Source organism: Miniopterus natalensis, chromosome 4 (genome assembly GCF_054644295.1).
Source record: "Miniopterus natalensis isolate mMinNat1 chromosome 4, mMinNat1.hap1, whole genome shotgun sequence".
In the NCBI taxonomy this organism is placed as follows: Eukaryota; Metazoa; Chordata; class Mammalia; order Chiroptera; family Miniopteridae; genus Miniopterus; species Miniopterus natalensis.
The window spans coordinates 84,693,393-84,716,938 of NC_142084.1; the positions used below are offsets into that span (position 1 = coordinate 84,693,393).

Below are 23,546 nucleotides of genomic sequence, written 5' to 3' on the forward strand. Positions count from 1 at the left end.
AGAATTTAAGATTGCTGGTGGCATTTAAATCCCTTAATCTTCTCCCCAACACACACATAAACTCATATATAAATTATGTTGTAAATCTTGTAACATTATAATGTGATTCAATTAGGGTTTTTCCCTGCAAGGATTTGAAGAGCAGCTGAAAATTTGCTTTATAGTCTCTCAACCCACCACCCTTAAGGTTATAAAGGGTTGAGGGCAAAATAAGGTTTCTTTAGAGAGCTGCGCAAGTGTTATATATTGTCTAACTTGCTTCCCCAGAAGGGGATGAGGTGGATTCCCCTCTCCCTTCAATTTAAGCTTAAGAGAGACTGGACTGTATCCTCTGGAGTCTCTAGAGACCAAAGGTCCACACCACATACATACCAGAAAAAAAAAGTGACCAGTCTACTTGGGAACAGGCTATATTCCAAAGATTTCTAAAGAGGATGAATGTTCCACATATAGAATTGACCTGCGGCCACTTTAGACTGGTCTTTGCCAGCTCTAGAGCTGAAGACCTTAATAAAGTAAATCCATTAGGATGGTATACTGGAAACTAGGGACTGAGGGAAATATCAAAAGTGGACATATGGGGAAAGGCATTACTTTTATCAGTGATTCTTAAATCTTATTTGCAACAGAATTATGTGAGGGCTTATTAAACCACAGCTTATGGGACAACGCCCCTAGAGTTTGATTTAGTAGGTCTGGAGTGAGGCCTGAGAATTTGCATTTCTAAAAGGGTCCCCAGTGATGCTAATGCTGCTAGTCCAAGACTACACTTTGAGAAACACTGGCCTACATTAAGAGAAAGGCCAGCAGAGAACCTCAGATAGAAGACAGACTCTCCACCAAAACTCTGGTGGTGGAGAGGTTAGAGGGAAGAGATACAGAAATAAAATCTGTGCTCAAAACAAGGTGACTTTTTACTCATATAGTGTCAAATCAGCTGGGACTGGGTGTCTGTGGGGCTGGGAAGGGTGGGGGTGGAGTTAATGAAAGGAGGGCCTAGTCCTCAGTCATTCAAGGGCCCAAAGTGATTGAACCTTTACCATTTTCAAAATAGTAAAGTTATCCTGAGTATGGCCATCTAGTCAGAAGAGAATGGAGGATCCAAAGTTATCCTGGGTGTGGCCATGCAAACAACAGATGAGAACAGAATGGATTGTGCAAATTTTTATGGTGCAGGCCTGGATTTTTATCCTCTTATTCCACTGCTAAGAACTTAGTCACATGACCTTACATAAATGCAAGGGGAGTGGGTAAATAAAGCAGGATAGCCTTATCTCAGCAACGTATCTCAGAGGAGATACAATCTCCAGTGAACATCTAACAGTCTCTGCCACCAAACTCCCTTCCCATTGCAGGCTTCCAGCTTTAAGCAAGTATGAACTGAGTTTTAAAAGTTGTACAGCTAATTACATAAACATTTTGATTACTAAAATGAATGGTTGCAACTAAAAGTGATCAAAGGGCTTATTATCTGAGCGACTAAAAAAAGTTATGGGACCCATCCAGGATAGGGGCAAGATTGGTCGAGATAGTGTGTTTATAGGAGCAGTCAAGAGGAAAAATAAAATTGCTGTTTTATAACTCTATGGGGTTCTTCTCTTTTAATGCTACAACAGAAATTGTAAGCAAATTTTTAAGTAAAAGAAAGATTTCATACACAGTTTGATATCCTTTATTTATCATTCTTAAAGCAAATGACAAATCTACTTTTCGAGGATGAAAATTTGCTATTACTGAGGATTATCTTCAACGATTAGTGCAACTCCAAAAACAGGAATGTTCCTCACAACAGCAGCACTTTGCTTTTTAAGTTAATTACTCTTAATGTAGTCATACTCATTTGCCTATGCTTGCCATAAATTGAAATTACTGACTGTGATATCTCATAATTGATAAAGTTGGAGAGTGAAGCTGTTTGCATAACTCCCAGTTATATCTCTTTTAAGACTCTCCAACAACAAATTAACTAATATATGGAACTATTTATTGAAAGGAAAAAAGAAAAACAACAACAAAAAGTCCTTCAAGGTCTTTCATTCATTTCATCAATTAGAACACACAAGGCAGCATCTTTCTCTATAATCTGGTCTTTTCTATGACCTGAGTTTTCTCTTTGTTGTTCACTCTGTCCAGTACAATTGTTGCTATCATCAGCATCCATTGGTTCAGACTTTACTCTTATCCCTGCTTCTGAATGGGGCAAATCATCAGGCAAAGAAGCCAAGCAATTCTGAATCATCTCAATGACTCTTTCCAGATGCTTTTGAAACCTCTCGGCTGTTTCAAGGCGTTGACGTTTCTGCACCTCCATCATGACCCTCAGGGTCTCTCTTGCTTGGTGGGGTCGGTATTCATTTATGAGATGATGCACATGTACAAAAAGCAGCTTAAGATCTTCCAGCTTCTCTTCTCGTTTTATACTCCCAGGGCTCCTTATCAAGATATCTAAGAGGTCTAAGAAATTAATAAGGATAGACATATTGAGTTTTCTCAGTTCTTTCTTGTGGTCAAACTGCATAGGATGAAGCCGTTCGATGCCCTGACTTTCTAAAGGGCGGATGATAAGATCATCACACTGGAACTGGTTCCCAAACATCATATAGCTGTCTTTTATTGGAGGTGGAGGCTTGGGAGCTAGGCCTTCCTGAATATTTTCATCCGTATACTCCTTGATGTACTGCATTGGAGGTGGTGGAAGGGCACTCACTTGTTGTGGCTCACCCATTGTGGAAAATTAAGAACCTATAGAAATAGACCAAAGATTTAGAGTACCTCTACAAAACAAACCTATCACATTGAGTGACTACAGACAGAATATTTTTTTTTTATGCCCTAGTTGGGGGCCCAGAACAAATGATCTCCTTAGTTTCTAAAACTAACATTTACAACAGGGAAAGGCTGCCATCCTAATCATCCAAGTACTTTCCTTCTTTACTTAATACTTTCATCAGCACAAAACAATACGCTGCAGTATATTTTCATCTTTAAAGAAAATTTCTAGATTCCACACCTCACCAGTTATGCCCCATTTTTCTACTCCTCTCCATAGTCAAACTACCCACATGCTGTCTCCCCATCTCATGTCATCTTTTTGTTTTATATTATAGGTTGATTTCGAAAAGCAAACACTTATATATAACTCTAATATGTATATATTTTTTAAATATATCTTTATTGATTTCAGAGAGAGGAAAGGAGAGGGAGAGAGAGAGATAGAAACATCAATGATGAGAGAGTCATCGATCGAGCCCGCAACCCGGGCATGTGTCCTGATGGGGAATCGAACCCCGATCGCCTGGATCCTAGGTCGACGCTCAACCGCTGAGCCACACCCAGCCAGGCAAACTCTAAAAAACACTTTGATAAAAAATGAGCATTGCTATATTCCAGACAGCTGATATCCTCTGAACTTCTCTGATAAAATGATGATCCAATTCCATGTCTTTTTTTCTGCAAGGTATTCTACAATTTTTCTACTACAGAAACTTCAAACCCAAATTTATTTTCTATGGCCCTAATAACATCTATCTCATTTTAAGCTTAGGTGTATCATAAAATAAGAAGATCCCAAGTGCTCATTTAGACTGTTCTTACCAGCTTTTCAAGATATAAACCACCACCTAACAACAAAGATGGCAAGTTAATATACTGGAGGCAGTTTTATACTTGGAATTTGTGAAGTTCTAAGTACAGCTGTGGGGCATCCCTGAGTTTCCACCAAGCCACAGTAGGAGAGAGAATGCTGCTGAGAATCAATGAGACAGTGGACATTGGCATCATGAGTTACTCTAACTACCCCAGCCCACAATTCACTTCTTCTGCATATTCATTTCTGTCATTATGCAATCTGGCTTCACATAACCAAATCCACTGGATATTTTTCTAAGGTGTTATTACTCAACCTATCAGCATTTTCTTCCTTTTCAACACACTCCCCTTCCCACTCAGCTTCTGTGAGCCTACATTTATCTTTTCCTCCTACCTCCCAGTCTCCTGTACTGCCTCTCTTTCTCTATCCAAATTTTAATGTTGGTGTAGATAATGGGGACATTTTATTGAGATAGGGAAGGTCAGAAACTGGGAGGAATAGGTTTAGGCTGTATGGGTATATAGACGATGAAATCAAATAATTTTTTAAGTTTGAACATCCTATGAGACATAGGATGTCGCAGAGGATTGCCCTGGGCCCTCTGTAAATTAAGGATTCACAAACTTAAATACAAAGGGTGAAGCGCTATGGGAGAGAAGAGATTAAAATGAACTAAGCATACACATGCCAGATCTCAAAGCCTCTATCCTTCATGTAGGAATGAGATTCATTCTTCCTTAGTTTCTTAACTTTTCAAGGAAGAGCAAAAACCCAGATTTTCATGTAAAATCTCTCAATTATTATTTTTTAAATATGGAGGACTTCATGAATTTGTGTGTCATCCTTGCACAGGGGGCCAGGCTAATCTTCTCTGCATCATTCCGATTTTAGTATGTGCTGCCAAAGCAATCGTGATCTTTCAATTTTTAAATACTGCTAATTAATCCAGAAATTGTCAAGTACTGTGGGGTGAAAAAAACCTTATCTACAACAGTCTTGGTAGTCTACTGGCCACTACTTTTAGACCTCTGCTTTATATTCTCTGTTGGGTGACCACCGTCAATTCCATAGCTTTTAAGACGACTTTTATCAGTTCTCAACCAGGGTCAATTCTGCCTACCAAAGAGATGTACATCAAGGTCTAGAGACATTTTTAGTTGTCACAATTGGGGGAAGGAGTGCTAATGGCATCTAATGGGTCTCAGAGGGTGGGGATGCACTAAACATTTACAATGCACAAGACAGCTCTCCCCAACAAAGAATTATTCAGTCCAAAATGTCAATATATTCTGTCAAAGTAGAAAAATCCTGGTCTATTTTTATGACTCCTTACACCTCCAGTCCAGACTGCCTCTGAGCTCCTTCTTAATGCCTCATAGGGTGTTCAAACTTAAGAACGAAAAAACAAAAAATTATTTGATTATATCCCCCACATACACATACATCCTAAACCTATTTCTCCCAGTTCCTAATCTTCCCTCTCAATAAAATGTCCCCGTGATCCACCTAGTGTTTCAAGCCAGAAACCTAAAGGTTATCCTAATCCTCCACTTTTATCAACCTCCTCTCCTGCCCACCACTGTCAAATTTATCAAGTCCTGTTGATTCTACACCTTCACCATCTCAAATTCATCAAGTATGACCAATTAACCATTCCCTCTTGCCTGAAATTCAAAGGCTTCCCCAGGGATCTTTTGGCTTTCATTGCTGTTCTTCCATATAACAGTCAGCATAATTCTTCTCATACCACATCCCTTGCCCCTCATTTTATCCCAGCAATACTGTCTTCAATCTAGCATTCTTACACAATTCTTAAATAACATCTTCTGCTTCTGAGTCTTTCCAAATGCTTTTCTTCCTGCTTCAGGCCCTAGCTTAAAATGTCACCTCTTAAGAAAGAACTCTTGGTTATTCATTAAAAGCAGATACTGCCTTTCAGCTTTTATTCTATCAGTATCTAATTTGTCTCCCCAACCAGACAGTAAGTTCCACGAGGGGAAAAATTCTGACTATCATAGTTCTCACGGAGTCCACAACCATGCACACAGAAGCTTATAAATATTTGTTGAGCAGCTCCATCCATTTCAAGAGGGCTCCACATCAACAAGAATTTGGAAGTAGGTACAAATATCCTTACTGTGTGTTCACTCCTTCATCTGTTTGTTTGTTAATGCATGATTTCATCAATGAGGGCTAAATAAAGTATGTCTGTATAATACAATACAGCCATTAAGTAAAAAGGGGTGAAAGTGCATGGGATGGGGGGGGTTATAAACACTGTACTGTTTCACTTATTTACAAACGTAGGACAGCTGCAAAGTTATAATCAACTTTTTAACATAAACTCAGAAGCGTTGTATGAATAGTACAAAGAACGTTCCGTATTCTTCACGCAGACTCCCCAAATGTTAACATTTCCCCTCATCTGCCTTACTGGTCTCTCATCTCTTTGTCCCCAAATACCGCAGTGCATATTCCCAAAACGGGAATGTTCTCCTATTAATGACATAATTACAAAATCCGAGAACTGGTGCTTCAAAACAAAGTGCAGGCAGCCCAGGTTTCACCCGCGGGGGCCTCTCTAGGTTGCGAGCCCCGTCTCGGGCTTCCCAGCGCCACGCGCGACCCCCAGTTAAGGTGCCCTTTTCCAAAGGCCCACCGCGCGACAGGGACGGCTGTTTAATACCCTCTCTTAGTTCACCTTCGTAACAATCCTGAGTTAGGTGCTATTACTAACTTCACCTTGCGGATAAGGATCCCGAGTCTCCGGGAGGGGAAGCCTGGGCCCCAGGCCGACGGGCTGGTGAACGGTGAGGAGCAGGAACCCTCGTCCTCGGGCCGCCCCGCTGCCCGGTGCAAGCCCTCTTGAGTCAGTCACCTGGGCAGCTCCTAACCGTGCGGCAGGCGCCCGACACGGCACGGAAATGTTTATTTCTCAGCACGTCTCTGGACTGAACTCTCCAAGGCGACCGAGGTCTTCAGCGAAGCCAACGCCGGGCCCCTCCCCCAGGCCCCGGATTCTCTTTGTCCACGTGCACGGGCGGCTGGGCTGCTTTTACGGCCTCTCCACGGGAATCTGGGGCGCCTGGGCTTAGGATCCCCCTCCCCGCCCCCTCTTAGTTTAGCGACTTCAGCACTGGCCCCTGAGGAGGACGGGCAGGGGTGGCACTCCCATTCCCACAGGCCGGAGACGCCGAAAGACCGGCCAAGGGCACACTGTTTAAACCGGGTCCCCCCACCGCCCGTCCCGCGCGGCCTCGCCACCCGGAGGCAGCCCCGAGCCCGCCGGGCTGTGCCCCCGGGGCCCCGAGAGCGGCGCGGAGGCCGCGCTGCGGGCCGCGGGAGGGGGAGCGAGCGCGCGCCCCGCCCCAGGCCTCCCCCCTTCCCAGTCCGCTCTGACGAGGCTGCGGGATGCGGAACGAGAAAGGCGCGCCGAACGGAGCCCCAAGTCGTCGCCGCCCACTCACCTCAGCGCCGCTTCACTCCCGGAGCCGCTTTCCTCACCGCAGGTGAAACCCGACTTCCGGCGCCCTCCTCCGGGAAGAAGCCAACGGTGCTGCCTCTCTATTGGCTGAAAGAGCTGTCCTTCAACCGAGACTCTTGTCCCGCCTCAGACCGCTGGCTCGCTATTGCGCCTGCGCATACTTCCCCTCCTCTCCCCCCCCCCCCCCCCCCACCTTCCTGCAATTTGGTGCCTCAGTCGCCAGGGGCGTTAAAGTGGGCCGAGCACCTCCACCTTCGGTAACAGTAGCAGCTGGTGGCTGCGGGGGTTTTTTGTTGTTGTTTTAACGCTTAAAATTAAACAAGGCATCCATCTACATGCCTTACATAAAAGTTAGAAAATACAGATAAGCAGATATTTTTAAAAATTATGTCGACTCTAATCTCACTGTCAAAAGTCATATTTTCAAAAATGAGATTGGATTCTATATACTATTTAAATATATTTGGAAATATTTGCGACCATGATTGGAAATGAATAATATAGTCTCAATTTCCATTTCTTCACCATCCATCCACTTTTATTTTTGTTTAGAAATTCAGAGATGTCTCTTCTATTTCCAGGCAACAAATTAGCAAATTGAAAAAGAAACCAGACTTAAAGTTTTCTTTGGAAGGTTATTTTCATTAGAAGTGTCACAAATTTTTAAATTCATGGGAAACTTACAAGCCCTTGTCGCCCATGAAAGGAAAAAAATGGATTCTGATAAAAATTCTCAACTTTACCTCCTTAAAATAAGATTCTTTGACTTCATTTTTAAAAACTTATGGAGCATTCCAAATGTCAACAGAAGGTCGCTGCCACCAATTTAATGCCAACAGGAGTGCTCAGCCCGGGGTGCAGTAAAAGGAGAAACTCCTCAGGTAAACAGTTTACAAAAGCGGGAAACACAGCATCCACTAGAAAAGAAGGTGTGCTCCTGGGACACAAAGGGGAGACTGCTTTTCATTTCATTTCATTTTATTTTATTTTATTATTTTATTTTATTTTAGTTAGTTAGTTCTGGCAATTACCACGATACTTATACCTTTTTTGGTGGTTGTTTTGTAATCCCCACCCGAGGATGTTTTTTCCATTGTTTTCAGAGGGAGTGAAGACTTTGTCATCAATGGCTGCTAAACTCTGGTTACGAATTTGTGTCCAGTTCATCACAAGGGGTCCTCTCAGCAGATATTTTCCTTCTCAGGGTTCACACAAACATATGAAAAAATTACAGAGAACAGTGTACCCATTGCCCAACGTCAACAATTATCTACCCACAGACACTCTTATCATTTCGACATGTATCTCTAAGAGATAGGACTCTTCTTTTATCACTTAACCACAGAACTCACTTTGAAATAAATTAATAATTATTTAAAATCAAAATCAAGTCAGTATTTGGATGCCAGTTGCCTCAGGACCCAACAAAGTCCTTCCCTTCGTGACTGGCTGATGTGTGCTTTATGTCTTACTCTGTCGTTCCTCCCCCATCTCAGTCCCCCCATCACTCACCTGCACTTCACTCTGTTGCAAAGGCTTTTACCCCTCTTTCTCTCATAGGCCATACCACTTTTTTTTTTTTAATCCTCACTTGAGGATATTTTCTCCATTGCTTTTTGAGAGAGTGGAAGGGAGAGAGAGAGAGAGAGAAACATCAGTGTGAGACTCATGGACTGGTTGCCCCCCACCCGGGCTGGGGATCCAGCCTGCGACAGGGGTGTGTGCCCATGGCTGGACGCCAACCGGAGACCCTTCAGTCCGAGGGCTGACTCTCTAACCACTGAGCCAAACAAGGTGGGGCAAAGATCCTTGAAGAGCTTAGCAAGGAATAACACGTCATTCAATACGAATCTTATTTGTGAGTCTACTGTGCCAGGCACTGTTCTGGAAGGTAAAGAAGATGGACAAAAGCCTTGCAAAGACACAGACAACATGCAAACAAATGAGGATTTCAGCTAGTCTTAAGGGCTACGGGGAGAAAAATGCAAAAATAATGTGATAGTGACAGGCGATGAGGATAGCTGCTTTATAGAGCATGATTAGGGTAGCCTCTCCCAGAAGGTGACTTTGGAGCTAAGACATGAGTGACGAAAAGAAGTCAACTGTGCAGAGATCTGGGAGACAGCAAAGAGCCTCAAGCAAAGAGCCCGAGGCTGTCACGATCTTCTTGAGTTAGACAGGAAGGGAGCTTGCATGCGACGCGAGATTGAGAGAGATGTGGGGGTGGAAACAGTCAGGGGTACGTGGTAACTGGCATCTTGCCTGTTTTAGGAGCTTGGCACATTATAAGAGACATCACTATTAATCATTGGAGCCTAAGCGGCAAGCAAAAATATTCACATTTTTTCTCCACCCTGTTTTTTTTTAACGTTAGGTTTATTGTAGTATAATTTGTATATGTTGACATTAACTTTAGGCGCATGGTTCTATGATTTTTTTTTAATTTATCTTTATTGATTTCAGAGAGAGGAAGGGAGAGGGAGAGAGAGAGAGACATCTATGATGAGTCCCTGATCAGCTGCCTACTGCACACCCTGTACTGGGGATCGAGCCCTAAACCTGGGCATGTGCCCCAACCAGGAATCGAACTGCGATCTCCTGGATCCTAGGTGGATGCTCAACCTCTGAGCCACACCGGCAGGGCCTGTACTCTGAATTTTGATGAATATGTACCGCCATATTACCACCACCACAAGAATTAAGATACAGAACATTTCCATCACCTCAAGCAACAACTTTGTGCGCCCTCTGTGTTCCTTTCCCTCCTTTCAACCCCAGTCCCTAGGTACCACCGATCTGACTGCTGTTCACGTGGTTTTGCCTTTTCCAGAATGTCATATAAGCAGAATCGGACAGTATGTAAACTTTCGTGTCTGGCTTCTTTCTTTCACTTAGCAAAAAACTTTGAGGCCCATCGGTGTTGTCGTAGGTATCAGTGGCTTGCTCCTATTTAAGGGCAAGGAGTGTTCCATTGTATAGAGGCACCATAATCCATTCATTCATGTACCCGTTGATGGGCAGCTGGGCTATTTTCAGTCCTATAAACATCCATGTACACACCTTTATAGGATATATGTTTTCACTGCTTTTTAGTAACTACAAAGAATGGAATTGCTGAGTCTTATAATCGTTATCTGTTTAACTATATAAGAAAGCACCAAGCAGTTTTTGAAAGAGGTCATATGACCCTAGCTGGTCTGGCTTAGTGGTTAGAGCTTCGGCCAGAAGACTAAAAGGTCTCGGGTTTGAGTCCAGTCAAGGGCACATAACTCAGTTGCAGGCTTGATCACACTGATGTCTCTCTCTTCTCTCTCCCTTCCACTGTCTCCAAAAAGCAATGGAAAAAATATCCTCAGGTGAGGATTTAAAAGATAAAAAGAGAGGTTGTATCATGTTTTATTTCTACCAGCAAACTCTAACAGTTGCAGTTGCTCTGAATCTTCATCCTTTTTACTTGTTGCAATTCCAATAGCTGTGTAGTTGTTTTCATTTACATTTCCCTAGTGTTGAGTGTCTTTTGTGTACTTATTTACCATATATACCTTTCCTTTGGTAAACTTTCTTTTTTTCTTTTCCTCTAACCAACTGAGCTACCTGGCCAGGGCTCTATCATATAATTTCTATCAGCTCATATATATTGTTTCAACACTGCGCTTTAGGTAAGAGATGTCACTAAGTCTTCATTCCTTGCTGTACAGTTTCAATTCCTAATCACTGTTTTTACCGTTGTTGCTGTCTCCTGGTTACTAACGACCTCCTCTGTGGTTACTAACAACCCAGATCTGTGTGCAGCAGATGGGAGGGGAGGATGTCTGTCTCTTGTGCCTGCTATCTCTTTCCTTAGCAGCAGGGGACAGCAGTAACCCTGGCATTTGGGAACTATCCCCAGTTTACACTTTATTTGATAACAAAGATTTGTGTCCCACATGTGGGATCCTACTGAAGGACCATGAGGTCCCACCGAGGACCAGTTCTCTCTTCTTGCAGGCTGAAGAACTTAAAAGGGATTTAGCATCCCATAAGAAGGCAGATAGGCCCTTTTGAATTATTTGTTGTAGCTGTTACTGGGGTTAAAGTTACATTTACATCCTTATGCAGAATACCATTATCATGCCTGTTTTTGAATCATCACAAAATCTCTCCATTTTATTGGTTTCTTGGGTGGGTGGGTAGGAGCACTGTTTTTTCTGTGATGTTTGGCTGGAGTAGAGCAGGTACAGTGTGAAAGCTTTCTGCCTTTTTTGGCTGCTCCTTTCCCAGTCCTTTGGCTATTGAGATAAGGTTTTTGTTGGGACTTTCTTCAGGACTGCCAGATCCTTCAGCTCCAAGTCTGGGATGCATGAGACCAAAAGAAAAGCCCAGGGAACTCAGCACCATGTTGTTCCTCATTTCCTGTGGTCCCTGGCTGGCCTTTCTGCATCGCTCCACCTTTCAGGGTTTTCTAATGTTTATTTTATATACAACGTCCTACGTCTTGAGTTGTATGCATGAGAGGAATAGGGAAAAATATATCTACACCATCTTTCTGGAGGCATAAGTCTAACCAGTCCATTTTTGCGTAATCAGTGAATTGTCAAGGCAATCAATTGGATATTTGTTTCCTTTTTTCATATCTACATGCTCTGAACTTTCTAAAGTAGACACAATATTGCAATAAGGATATGTACTTTATGTTTAAGTTGTTTAAATTCAAAACCATATTCCTTAGGCTGTACTTTACATCCTTGTGACTATTTCTTACCTACCAATTTGTGCTTCTTAATCCCTTCATCTTTTTCACCCAATCCCCCTGAACCCGCTCCTCTCTGGCAACCATCAGTATGTTTTCTGTACCTAGGAGTCTGTTTCTATTTTGTTTATGCATTCATTTTGTTCTTTAAATTCCACATATAAGTGAAATCATATGGTGCTTGTCTTTCTTCGACTGACTTATTGCACTTTACATATTATCCTCTGAGTTCATCTATGCCATTGCCAATGCGATCCTTTTGTATGGCCAAGTAATATTCCATGGTATGTATGGACCAGAGCCATTTTTATCCACTCATCTATTGATGGGCGCTTGGGTTGCCTCCATATCTTGGCTGTTTTAAATAACACTGCAGAGAGACAGATTTTGAGGTAGAGTTTTGTGAGAAGGATGTTTATTAAGGAGTGCCCTTGGGACCGGCACCTGTGGAGGGGAGGGAGGAAAGCAGGGGTACACAGAAGACGAAGTCAAGCTGAGAGGCGGGCCCCACAGCGATTTCTCAAACTCTAGTGGCTCTTGAGAGCTGGTTGGTGTTGGGATAAGATGACCAGATCTTCACGGTTCACAGCAATCAGTTCTTGTTGTGTGCTCTGGGAAGAGCTTTACCTTGGGTGAGGGAGTTGTCTGAAGCTAAGGCAGTGTCCAAACTCACTCCCAGCGGCCTGGGCCACAAGTCCTTCACTGAAGGAATGCCCACCCCACATGGACATTTCAGACAGAAGGGTGTCTTTCAAGACATCCCCTCCAATCTCCTTATTTTATGGATCCTGTGGCAAAAGATAGGAAGTGATGTAAGGTCACATATTAACAACCCCTCCCCCAAATATTTCTCTTCACAGCAACCACAGTGCCCTTTACAAAGCGCAGATTTCATCAATTCACTCCCCTATTTAAAACATTTCGGTGGCTTTTCAGTACTCTAAGGTCGGACATCAAAATCCTTCGCGTGGACCTCAGAGCCTTGCCTGGCCTGTCCCCTGCAGTGTTCTCCAGCGTCTCTCCCATCACGCTTGCCCTCCAGCCCTGACACTGCCTTCAGTATTTTGAGGCACTTTGCCTCTCCCCACCACAGTAAATCTTTCTTCTGCCTGAAAGGCTCCACCCGATCACAGCAACTCCACGAATTATCTTATTTTGCTGTTGTAAAAAGATCCTTTTCTCATCTTTTGTACTTAGAGGTGTGTGTGCTAGGGTTTAAGTTTGGGAGACTGGTTAGTAATCAGCCAACCGTCTCCTCCTTACACTTGCTGCAGCAGAATTGCTACCATGATAGTGCGTATTGCTGTCAAAAATATTGGCTTTATCTGATGGGGTGTATTGACGTGATGCCTGAATTGATATCTCCCCCCAGAGGAAGAGGCCTGTTGCTTTGAAATCTTGTCTTGATGTACTGTCAAGATAGAAAAGGAAATACAGAGAGAGTGCCTGGCAGAGCTCGCTGTGGTGGGCAAGTCCCCACCTCCACTTGACTTTGGTGGCATTTGTGTCAATTGTGGGTCTCCTCGGCTAACAACAGCCTGCATGGTGGACAAACTAGGTTTATGTTAAAGCAGTGTTTTGGGGTGTGGGAGTGGAAATGCATAAAACAAGACTAAAAGAAGGACAAAAGATAAAGCCACAGTCTACAGAATCATGAGATTAAGCCATTTGTAACTAGGCTGTATCGGCCTCTGGCGCAGCATAAATTTGATGGCTTTGGAAGGAGTTCCCCTTTCTCTCTCTCCTGTACCCCATAACCTCTTGCGTCCCCAGGAGGCTTCCCCAGGGCCCCTCTCGGGTCTCTGAGAGCATGCTTCTTTCTCTGCTTCTACCTGTATTCACTGCTTCAAGGAGTCAACTCCAAGGACACCTTGATCCCAGGCATCTATTGGTCTTTGTATATAAGAAACCATAAGGTGGGATTTTCCAGCTGCCCATCAAAGCAACTGAGAAGAGTTTCCACTGTTATCCCTAAGCCACCACTCCTCCCAGGGCATCTCGTTTCTCACCTCCTCCACCTCTGCCACACGCATTCGGTCTCCGGAGAAAGTCCCTAAGTCTTACTGGAAACCCACCTTCTGCCCCAGTAGACACTCCTGTCCCAGAGGGCAATGATGCAAGGCTGGGCCGATGGCTCCAGGCTCAGCACAAACACCCACGGTCCTCGCAATCATCTTTCTCAATTCAACTTTTATCCTTTATTGTTAAAACGGCTTAATGATTTTTGTAGACTGGTGAAATTTATTTACAACTTTTTAAAACTGAAAAGACAGTGTAATTTCTTTTTTTCAAACAGACATTTTTAAAGTGTATCACCTCATTTCTAAGGTAGTGTGATTTTTTATTTTTGGAATTACCTTCTGCATGCACACATAACTTGCAGAATTCATTAGTACACAGAATTTTGGATTTTTCTACAAGATCTCTAACCCTTTTCCATGTTCCTGGATTCTGAGTATTTCTGTCACTTGGAATTTTTATTTTATATTTATTGAAAGATATCTTTCAAACTTAGAAATTTTGTCATCCACCTATCTTGCACAAAGGAAAACATAAGTGAAATAAATTGGTTGGTATTTCTAAGGCAGTGACTGCCGCCTGGCTGACAGCAATTTAAAACCATGCTGATTTCAGAAATGTTAAAATTTAAAAAGGTGCAACAATAAATTACAGTGGACAGGTCCTTTTGCGTAGTAGAAAAATCCCCACTTCGTTGAAGCTCTTTGTATGTACCTTTCAGATCATCCGTCCCTCTCTTTTACCCTGTAGATATACACTATTCCAAATTCTGTGTTTATCATGTCCTTGCTTTTCTCTAAAGCTTTAGCAAATACTTATCCCCAAACATATGCGTTGACCTTGTTTCTGAACTGTTCTACAAATGGAACTCCATCGCATGTATTTTTCTGACTTGCTTTTATCACTCAACATTTACTTTTGTATCACATGCACTGTAGGCATATATCACCATTGATCAGTTCTTTTGTTTGATGAACATTTGGGGTTTTGCTATTACAAATTGTTTTATTATAAAAAACACACACAAAACTCTCAGTTGTCTCATAGCATCTGAGAGTTTCTCCACAGTATATACTGAAGAGAAAGGAGAATTGTTGCGATTAGATCCGAGGTGGGAAAGCCTTTTCTGGAAAGTGCTTGATAGTAAATACCTTAGACTTTGCAAACAATACAGTCACCGTTGCAACAAGTCGAATCTGTTGTTTCAATGTGAAAGTATATAAATGAGTGGCTGTGACTATGGTTCTCGCAATCATCTTTCTCAATTCAACTTTTATCATTTATTGTTAAAACGACTTAATGATTTTTGTAGACTCGTGAAATTTATTTACAAGTTTTTAAAACTGAAAAGACAGTGTGATTTCTTTTTTTACACTGGGAGAACCATAGACAGTATATAAATGTGTGGCTGTGGCTATGTTCCAATAAAACTTTATTTATAAAAAATGGGCAGTTAGCAAGATTTGGCCCTCAGGCTACCAATTTTCCTGAGCTAGATAATAAACTTTTAGTATTCTGATTGCCTACACCCTGTTCTAGCCCCCCCCCCCCTTTTTATTCCATGAGGAGATGCGAAGTCCTGTCTTCACTTAGTCTATGGGCTGGACTGAATGTCTGTGTTCAGGGACCTTCAGGGAGAAGGGAAAGAAAGGCATGGGGACTCGGTGGCGGTGGTCCTTCTCAGTCTACAGTCTGTCACTTTCGGCCACAGTCTTGGGGAAACCAAAGGCAGAAGGGGGTTGAGGCAAGGCAGGACACTCATATTGGGCATGGGTAGGAGGTGGGGTTCTGCATGACTGGAGGCTGGGGTCTCAGGCTTTAGCACAGTTTACATCACAGTCGCCACTGTGAAGTCACTACCAGGATAGGGGACATAAAAAGTCAAACAAAAGATGCATTTCATTTGGAGTTGTATTGTTTCCTTTATTAAAGAATGCTGGAATTGTCTCTCTAGGGATACTTTCGTGAGGCTGGGTCTCCACTGCAGCTTCCTGCCCTGGCTCCTACTTAAACGGATTTGGTTTCAATGAAGATCGTCTCCATCACCTCCGATGTCACGGTGCCGCAGATCTCCACGTCCTGGCCGTCCTGGGCTTGCTCTATCTTGGCCTCCAGGTTGCGTTTCCCTACCTTCTTCGCCTTGAAGTCCATCTCCCTGTCGTGGGACGAGACCTCCGTTTTCGAACCGCGAGTGACTCTGAAGCTCCTGAAGAAAGAGCCAATCTTACTGGATTTCTTGCTTAAAGTAGCCGAGCTGGTGGACCTGCTCTTCCCGGGTTTGTGAGCCACCCGCGACTCCTTGACGGCGGAGCTGTGGCTCGAGGTCTTGTGAGCGCCGTGGCCTCTGGCCTTCCCGGCGCTCGGCCCTTTTTCCTTCTTGTCATCTCTTGCGCCTTTATGGCCAGATGACGACCGGTGGGAGGATGATTTCCGGATCAGCCTGTTGCCTCCGGTCCTGCGGCGATGGGAGCCTTTCCTAGGAGCAATTCTTTCCTGCTTTTCTCTCTTTTCTTTCTTTTCCCTCCGAGCTTCGGCTCTGGGCTGGAGGACCTTCTGGCTTACTTCCCGCTCGCTCACGTAGTTTTCACTCTTCAGGGTTCTGATGAGAGGCCCCGCCCCTGGGCCTTCGGCCGTCCCTGCGGCAGGAGCGTTGGTTGTCACCGTACCTGCAAACGAGACGCTGGTGCTGCTCTCCGGGGAGACGTTGGTAGGCCCCGCCGGTGCCATGGAATTACTTAGCGAGCTGGAGCTGGCGACGCCCACCAAGACCACGTTCGTGCCCTCCGAGGACAAGTTGGTAGCACCTGCCATGGCCTTGCTGGGTCCCCTCCCTCCTGGGCCCTGGGCGGCGGCCCCGGCCAGGGTCGAGCCTGCCTGGCCCTCGCCCGCGTTCTTGGTTGCCGCTATGCTCAAGGCGCCCGCTGTCGGGCTTGTCCTCACTCCCGCTGCTGCCATGCTGGCTGTAGGACTTGTCACCGTTCCTGCTACTGCCAGGCCTGCGGCTGCCCCCTTTGCTGCACTTTCGGGAGACCCTGGAGTTTTCTTCGCGAAAGTTGAACTGGGCATTCCCTCTCCCCCAGCGTAACCAGAAGAAGTGGCTCTGGACACGTCACCAAGATTGCAAAACCTCGCCTCATTTTGCTCTCCAGGGAGATCCGCGGTCTGTGCCAAGGGGAGGAGAAACGGGTGAGAAAGAGATGACAAAGTGAGACCACAGAGCAGCTCCAGGGCTTCTAATTAGAACCACCTTTGAGATCATTCATTCTAAGCTCCCGTGGGATGCAACATCCTATTTATAGGACCTCCGTCAGTCACTCAGGTTTGCATGAACGATCCCATGCCAGGGGAAGCACTGATACAATTCCCAATCCTCGTAGTTTTATTTTGCACACTTGTGCTTATTTCTCTGCAGGACAGATTCTTACAAGTGGGATTGCTGGGTCAAGGGTTTCACACATTTATTTTTTAATTCTCACCTGAGGATATTTTTTCCGGGGCTGGGGATCGAGCCTACAACTGAGGTACATGCCCTTGGCTGGAATCGAACCCAGGACCCTTCAGTCCGGAGGCCGACACTCTAACCACTGAGCCAAACCGGCCAGGGCGGGTTTCACACCTTTTACATTTCAGTGAAATGTAAGAGAAATTGTGCATGTGCGCACACACACACACAGGCTGTGCTGATTTTAATCAGCAGTGGTAGGCACAGGGAGTCAGAGGAAGGAAGAGGCCACCTGGGTTGGGGTAAGTGTTCAGGAAGGGATGGGGCAGTCAGAATGCTGTAGAAGGGATTACAACCCTGGGCCTGACCCCCGAGCAGCTGATACCTAAGGTCTCTAGGAAATTCGGCCTTGTGGGACAATTTGGAGAAGCACTTGGAGTCTCCCCATCATAACTCTTTAAAAAATAGAATGCGTTTCCCAAGTGAGCTTCAGAGAATACCAAAGGCTCTGTAGGACCAGTTACGAGCTGTTGGCCCAGAGCACCCTGGCCCGTTCTTTCGAATCCCTGTGGATGCTCACCAGTAAGCTCCTGTCATCCTCTATGAGGGCCGCGTCCCCGGTTTGCTGCGTCCTGGTGCTGCTGCAGCTGTCCGCTGGTGGTCTCAGGAGATAGACAAGTTTTTCCCAGTAGCAAAATAGGTCTTCTTGGGTGTCTGAAGAAGGGCACAGCTGCAGATAAAAAGTACGACCAGTGGCAAGCTTCAGGCGCAGCTGCTGTTTCTCGTGATCGTGGATGGAGATCTTGACAAACTTCAAGGGCAGTAGCCTGGTGAGCTCGAGGTTCTTTGTGGGCTTGCGACTTCTCCCCTTGGTGGGCCGGGCATGTCTGGCATGCTCGTCGCAGACTCTAGTTGGTCGGGCCAGCAGCATGACGTCGGGTAGTGGGAGGATGGGGCTGGTGGATGCGATGCCCACAGTCACCATTCGGACGCGGTTGTGTACATCAATCATCTCTCCTTTTTTGCTAATCTGGATAAAGTCACTCTCAAACATCGGTGCATACTTGAAAATCTCATACTCTCCTCCCTTGTATAGTTGTCTTTGCAGGTTCCCCATGCAGGTATTGAACACGCCCATTGAACGGTAGCTGTGGGCCGTGTAGTAAGGTAACAAACATTCACTGCTCATGGTTCTCTAAATTTAAGACAGCTCCGCTAGCCATAAAACCGAGTCTCCGAGGGAGAGGGAGTGAAGTCCACTGCCCATCTCCCTGCAGGGTTCTGCCTAAATCTCCTTGCACCACTGCATTTACCCTTACAGTCCTTTGTGACCTGTCACTATTACACACCCCTTTGTCCAGCCTCCAAGCAGCCACCCCCTTGGTGAAGGGTCACCAAGCCTCCCCCCAAACAAACCACCGCCTCCCAGGGCGACAGGCTGACCCTGCCAGGGTGTAGGTGGGGGTAGGTTGGATATTCTTTCTAATCAAAATGCAGGGGTGCATGACTGATGAAATCATCCCGCTTTTGTAAATATCCAGGTTGTTTCCAGTTTTGTTGTTGTTGTTACAGATATCCCTGCAATGGTCATCTTCCTGCAAATATATCTTTTGCTTTTGCTGGGGATAAAATCATGGAAGTGGGTTGTGTGCTGGCAACTGTTGCTCTCCATGTGCCCCATGAGCGGCGCAATGCTGGCAGGCACTCAGAAGGTGAATGAAGTTGTTGAATGAGTGGTCCGAAGGGGCTTCTGCTACCTATCAGAGCTAGAGTCCCATTTGTACCGTGGTTCCCAGGGTGTGGAGACTTCCTCACCCATTTCCTCATTTGAAGGAGGCTAATTTTTAAAACCATAATTTTGTGGTTAGGGACCAAAGCTCAGAATTACCTTGCTCATGGTCAGAATGCAGAGCTGGATTCTATCCCAGGACTCAGGTCAGGGATTTTTCTTTGCCTCCAGGTGCATGGCTCACCATTAGGTTCTCACTTTTCTTTAAATATAGAATTGTTTGCAGTTAGCCATATGCGTGGGGACTTACTGGGAACCACAGGAACTCAGAGAGGTCTTGAATCACCATAGGATTTCCCACACTGGCATGCCTGCTGTTTCACTCTTGATGTCTACCAGATAAACCACTGATGTTTGGTTTCTCTGAAAAGCTCTTCAGAGAAATTATGGCAAAGACGTCTTTCTGGAGCTGGTTTTTTTTTTTTACTTTGCACAAGGTGATAAATCCAAAATTCCCCTCCCTCAGTTAGAAAACTACCTCTGAGATGAAAGACAGCCCCCAAACTCAGTGATTACTCTGTAAAGGTCTTGAAATAAACTCCAACCCTCAAATGCTCTTTTCTATATCCCTAGAGCCTACTGCAGTACCAAGTATGCTGCACCTTTTCAATAAATATGAACTTGCTTGTGCCCATTGAGATTCATTCTTTCACTTGTTTATTCAACAAAATGTATTGAGCAAGTACTATTTTCAGGACCAGCCAGAAAAATGGAAATGCAAAGATAGTCTCTACCTCTGAGGCACCAAAATGCTTTTACTAAAGATGTTAAATGACTTCTCCAAAAAAAGAACCAAGTGGCATCTATTCTATTGTAAGGACATAATCACTCAAAGTTAACACTATTAGGTTTAAGAAGAAGAGGTGAGGTTTTTCTGTAATACACTTGCTCATGTATTCTTCTCATAAGTCCATTTCTGATGAACAATTAACAATGAGAGAAACCAATCATATTATGGAGAACTTAGTATAAATAAGGCATGGTGCTGCCCACTTTACGTTTAGAAAAATTGTAATGCTCACAGCAGCCCTGTAAAATGTAGGTACAGCTACTCTCCTTGTTTCATGGGGGGAGAAATCAAGGCCCAGAGAAGTTAAGCAACTTCCTCAAGGCCACAGGAGAACAGAAGCATATGCAAGTCACCAAACTATGGAAATAGTGAAACTACACCAGGCTAGGTCACACAAATAAGACACAAGTATATAAGTGCCATGCAGCATGAATTCATCTATTCATTTAATTAATATTAAGTGATTACTTTATGACAGGCCCTGTCCTTGGCGCTAGGACTACACCAATGGACAGAAAGAGACAAATATCCTTGCTGTCGTGGAACTTGTATCTAGACAATAAATGAGTAAACTATATAGTAGGTCCAAAGCTGATAAGCACCATGGAGAAAGATAAGTGGGGGCATGTGCAGGGGATGGGGAGCTAGAGGTGGCAGTCAAGGAAGGCTCAGTGAGAAGCGACCTTTGAGCAAAGGCCTGAAGGAGTTCAGGGAGGAAGCCATGCACATGCTTCCTCAGTCAAAGGGGATAGAAAGCACCAAGATTTGGAGGTGGGAGCATGCCTGGTGTGTTAGGTGAACACCGGGGGGCTACATTGACAAGAGTGAAGTGAGGGAAGGTGGCTGGAGGTGAGGCCAAGAGGCAACTGTGGTGATGACAGGAGAGCAGATCATGAGGTCTTTTGCTTTGCTCAAAATGGGAGATGATGGGACCTATAGAGAGAGAGGATCATTTGGGCCACTGTGATGAAAGGAAATTGTGGAGGAACAAGGGGGACAGAAGTAGAGATTGAGTGGCTCCTGCAAGGAATGATGACAGTGAGACGTGTATAGTAGCAGTGAAAGTAGAAGTGATCAGCTACTAGACCTGTTCTGATTGAGGCAACTATTATGGATGCTGATGTTGAATAATTTTTAATTAATATTAGTAAGTAAAAAAAAGCAAGTTGCAAAACAGCATATAGGGTATGCCATATATTTTTTAATAAAAAATTTTAAATTATGTGTGTGTTTGTGTATGTGTATGCGTGAAAGGATGCACTAGAAACTGGTAACAGTAGCAACCTTGGGGTGATGTTTGGCCGAGAGAAATGCTTTCCAAGGCATTCCCTTTTATACTTTTTAGATTTTGTACCATTGCATATATTACACAAAAATAAATAATACTTTTAGTTTATATATTTATAAAAATGGTATGCCAGTAAAATTATATTCTTAGAATATTCATTGATTTAAGCATTGAGATAGAAAATAAATGTAAACAATAACTTTCAAATTTAGCTCTCTCTGGCATCAAATTTTAGAATTTGAGAACCCAAATACAAAATGTTATTCAGAATTAATTTTCTGATTTTTTTCTTTAAGACCTTTCAAAATTTTCTTCTCTTCTCCCAAAGTTTAAAATTCTGACACATCTTTTTTTTTAAAAAAAAAAGCGGTCAATTTACCAAGATACATTTATTGGTTGCCCACTATGTGCCCATCATTGTGTTGAGAGTATTCAGGTTGTCAAAAGGTAAGTTTCAAATATTTGTAAACCTAACTCTTATACAAATATAGAATGAAAACACGTCAAAGATTTAATTAATTCATCAATAAGGGAACCAGCAGGATGGTAAAGCTGGCTGAAAAGGGAATTAGAAATATGCATTGGCATTGGAGAAAGAACGTTGGACTAACATTGCCAGGCTAGATTTTTTTAAAAAACTTGTTAAATGTCTACAGGGCAATAAAAGTATAACTTTTGGGATTATCTTTTCTACTACCTACTAAACAAAAATCTATAAGTTATTACAGAATTTCACAGAGTCTAAGGCTTTAATCAATATTAGCTTTCTTGAGGTGCTAAAAATGTTCTAAAACTACACTGTGATAGGTACACAACTCTGTGAACATACTAAAAACCACTGAACTGTATGCTTGTAATGGATAAATTTATGGTATGTGAAATGGATCTCAATAAAGCTGTTAAAAATAATAGATAACAGTACTTCAGTCTCAATTTATTGATCCGATCTCATTGTTACTTTCTTCTCTTACATAATTAAATAATCCTTGGGCAGGCATGTTAAACAAGCTTTAATATGGCATTGGAAGTACATGTTTCCTGCTTTGCAGTTTTTTAATTTACAAGTTTTGGGTCATTTTTTTCCCTACCAAGGAATAGATTGAAGTGTGTATAAGCCATGACTTTCAATCCAGAAAGCTTACAGTCCAGCAGGAGAACACAGAGAAGAGATAGACCAGGGCAAGGCGGGGTTAAATACACGATGGACGAACACTGAACAAGGTGAATGAATGGTGTGCCTAATAACATTCATCACACTATTTAAACCGACAATAATTGTTCTGTGAGAAGAAAAACTGTCAAACCCACAATTCTGAGGATGGTTTCCTTTGCAATTTAAATTGGCCTAAGATTGAAGAGATGCGGAGTGAAAACACTGTGTAGGATGTACTGAGTCTATGTAGACAGGCAAGACTACAGATGGCCCAAGTCTATGTATTTATCATGGGAAGAAGTTTCAAGTCAATCATTTTTGTTCCTCCATCTATTATTTTGAAAAGCAAGGCAAGCAGACAGCTATAAATAGCCTATTCAATGAATATGCCCCCTGAGAGGGCACTGTGAGTGAGGCAGGATGTGAGGGTGGGGAGATTTCCATACTGTACACAACATGTATGTGCTGGGTAAACCCCCTGGCCCAAAATACAATCCACGGTGCTTTTATGTTGATGCTGCTAAGCTGAGATGGTGATGGCGTAGGATGAGCTGCGGTTAGTCATGGGCACCTAGGACTTCAGGAAGCCGGCCTGATTTCTGCCTTACCTTTGGCTGTCAGAAAGAGACCACAGTCACCTAGACTCTTCCCCTGAGGGCCAATTATGCAAATCACTTTGCTTCTGCCTTGGGTTGAAAAAGAAAATGGGCTGAAAAAGGAAAGAAAGAAAAATAAATGGGCTGGTATACATAAAAGAAGCCAGACAGGTGATCGAAATCATTGTATTTCCCAACTTGCTGATCCAACCAGCGGGGCCTCTCCCCCCCTCCCACTCTCTTTCTGCTCCCTTCTTGTTTCTGTTCTGCTCAGCTCTAGCTAGGCCGACTGGGAGCCTGGACTCCCCTGCTCAGCAGCCTCAGGGCTGGTGCCCTCTCCCAGGTTCCGATTTTGCTGTTTCTAAGCCATGCGATGTCCCCCCTCAGTTTATATGTTGATTTCTTTGATGTTGTCCCGAAGAGCTGAAACCAGACAAGTCGGCATTGGTGTTGCCCAGCCCTCCCAGGCCCAGTAAGTGGAGACACACATTGAATCTTGATGGGCGCTTCATTCAGATGGCCAGCGAGCTGAGAAGACGGCCGGTTATGTGCCCCAAAAAGACCACCTTCCATCTCATCGCAAGCCAGCCCTTTTTATAAGGAGAAGAATAGTGTAAGTAAAGGGTTTGGAATTGAGGAGAAAGTAGGCAAGGGATTTGGAGTTCAG

At 43.8% G+C, this 23,546-nt stretch overlaps 2 protein-coding genes and 1 non-coding gene across 5 annotated transcripts; all 3 read right to left on the minus strand.

Moving 5' to 3' along the window:
- Positions 1–1,656: 1,656 nt before the first annotated feature.
- On the minus strand, positions 1,657–7,126 carry MED7 (mediator complex subunit 7). 3 transcript variants are annotated; one of them, XM_016209544.2, is made up of 2 exons: positions 7,057–7,126; positions 1,657–2,742 (listed from the first exon to the last, which is right to left on the minus strand). In XM_016209544.2, the coding sequence occupies exon 2, from the start codon at positions 2,723–2,725 to the stop codon at positions 2,024–2,026; it is 702 nt and encodes a 233-aa protein (XP_016065030.1). In that variant the 5' UTR covers positions 2,726–2,742; positions 7,057–7,126; the 3' UTR covers positions 1,657–2,023. The 3 variants fall into 3 exon arrangements, with proteins under 3 accessions (XP_016065030.1, XP_016065032.1, XP_016065029.1); XM_016209546.2 differs by lacking the exon at positions 7,057–7,126 and adding an exon at positions 6,332–6,565; XM_016209543.2 differs by lacking the exon at positions 7,057–7,126 and adding an exon at positions 6,291–6,565.
- LOC148093397 (U6 spliceosomal RNA) lies at positions 4,397–4,499 on the minus strand. The gene has a single exon (XR_015714515.1). It is a non-coding gene; the product is annotated as a U6 spliceosomal RNA (small nuclear RNA).
- Positions 7,127–15,828: 8,702 nt separating the features above from the next.
- GARIN3 (golgi associated RAB2 interactor family member 3) lies at positions 15,829–18,452 on the minus strand. Its single transcript, XM_016209527.2, has 2 exons — positions 17,844–18,452; positions 15,829–16,983 (listed from the first exon to the last, which is right to left on the minus strand). Exons 1-2 carry the CDS (start codon positions 18,450–18,452, stop codon positions 15,829–15,831), a joined length of 1,764 nt encoding a protein of 587 aa, XP_016065013.2.
- Positions 18,453–23,546: the final 5,094 nt, after the last annotated feature.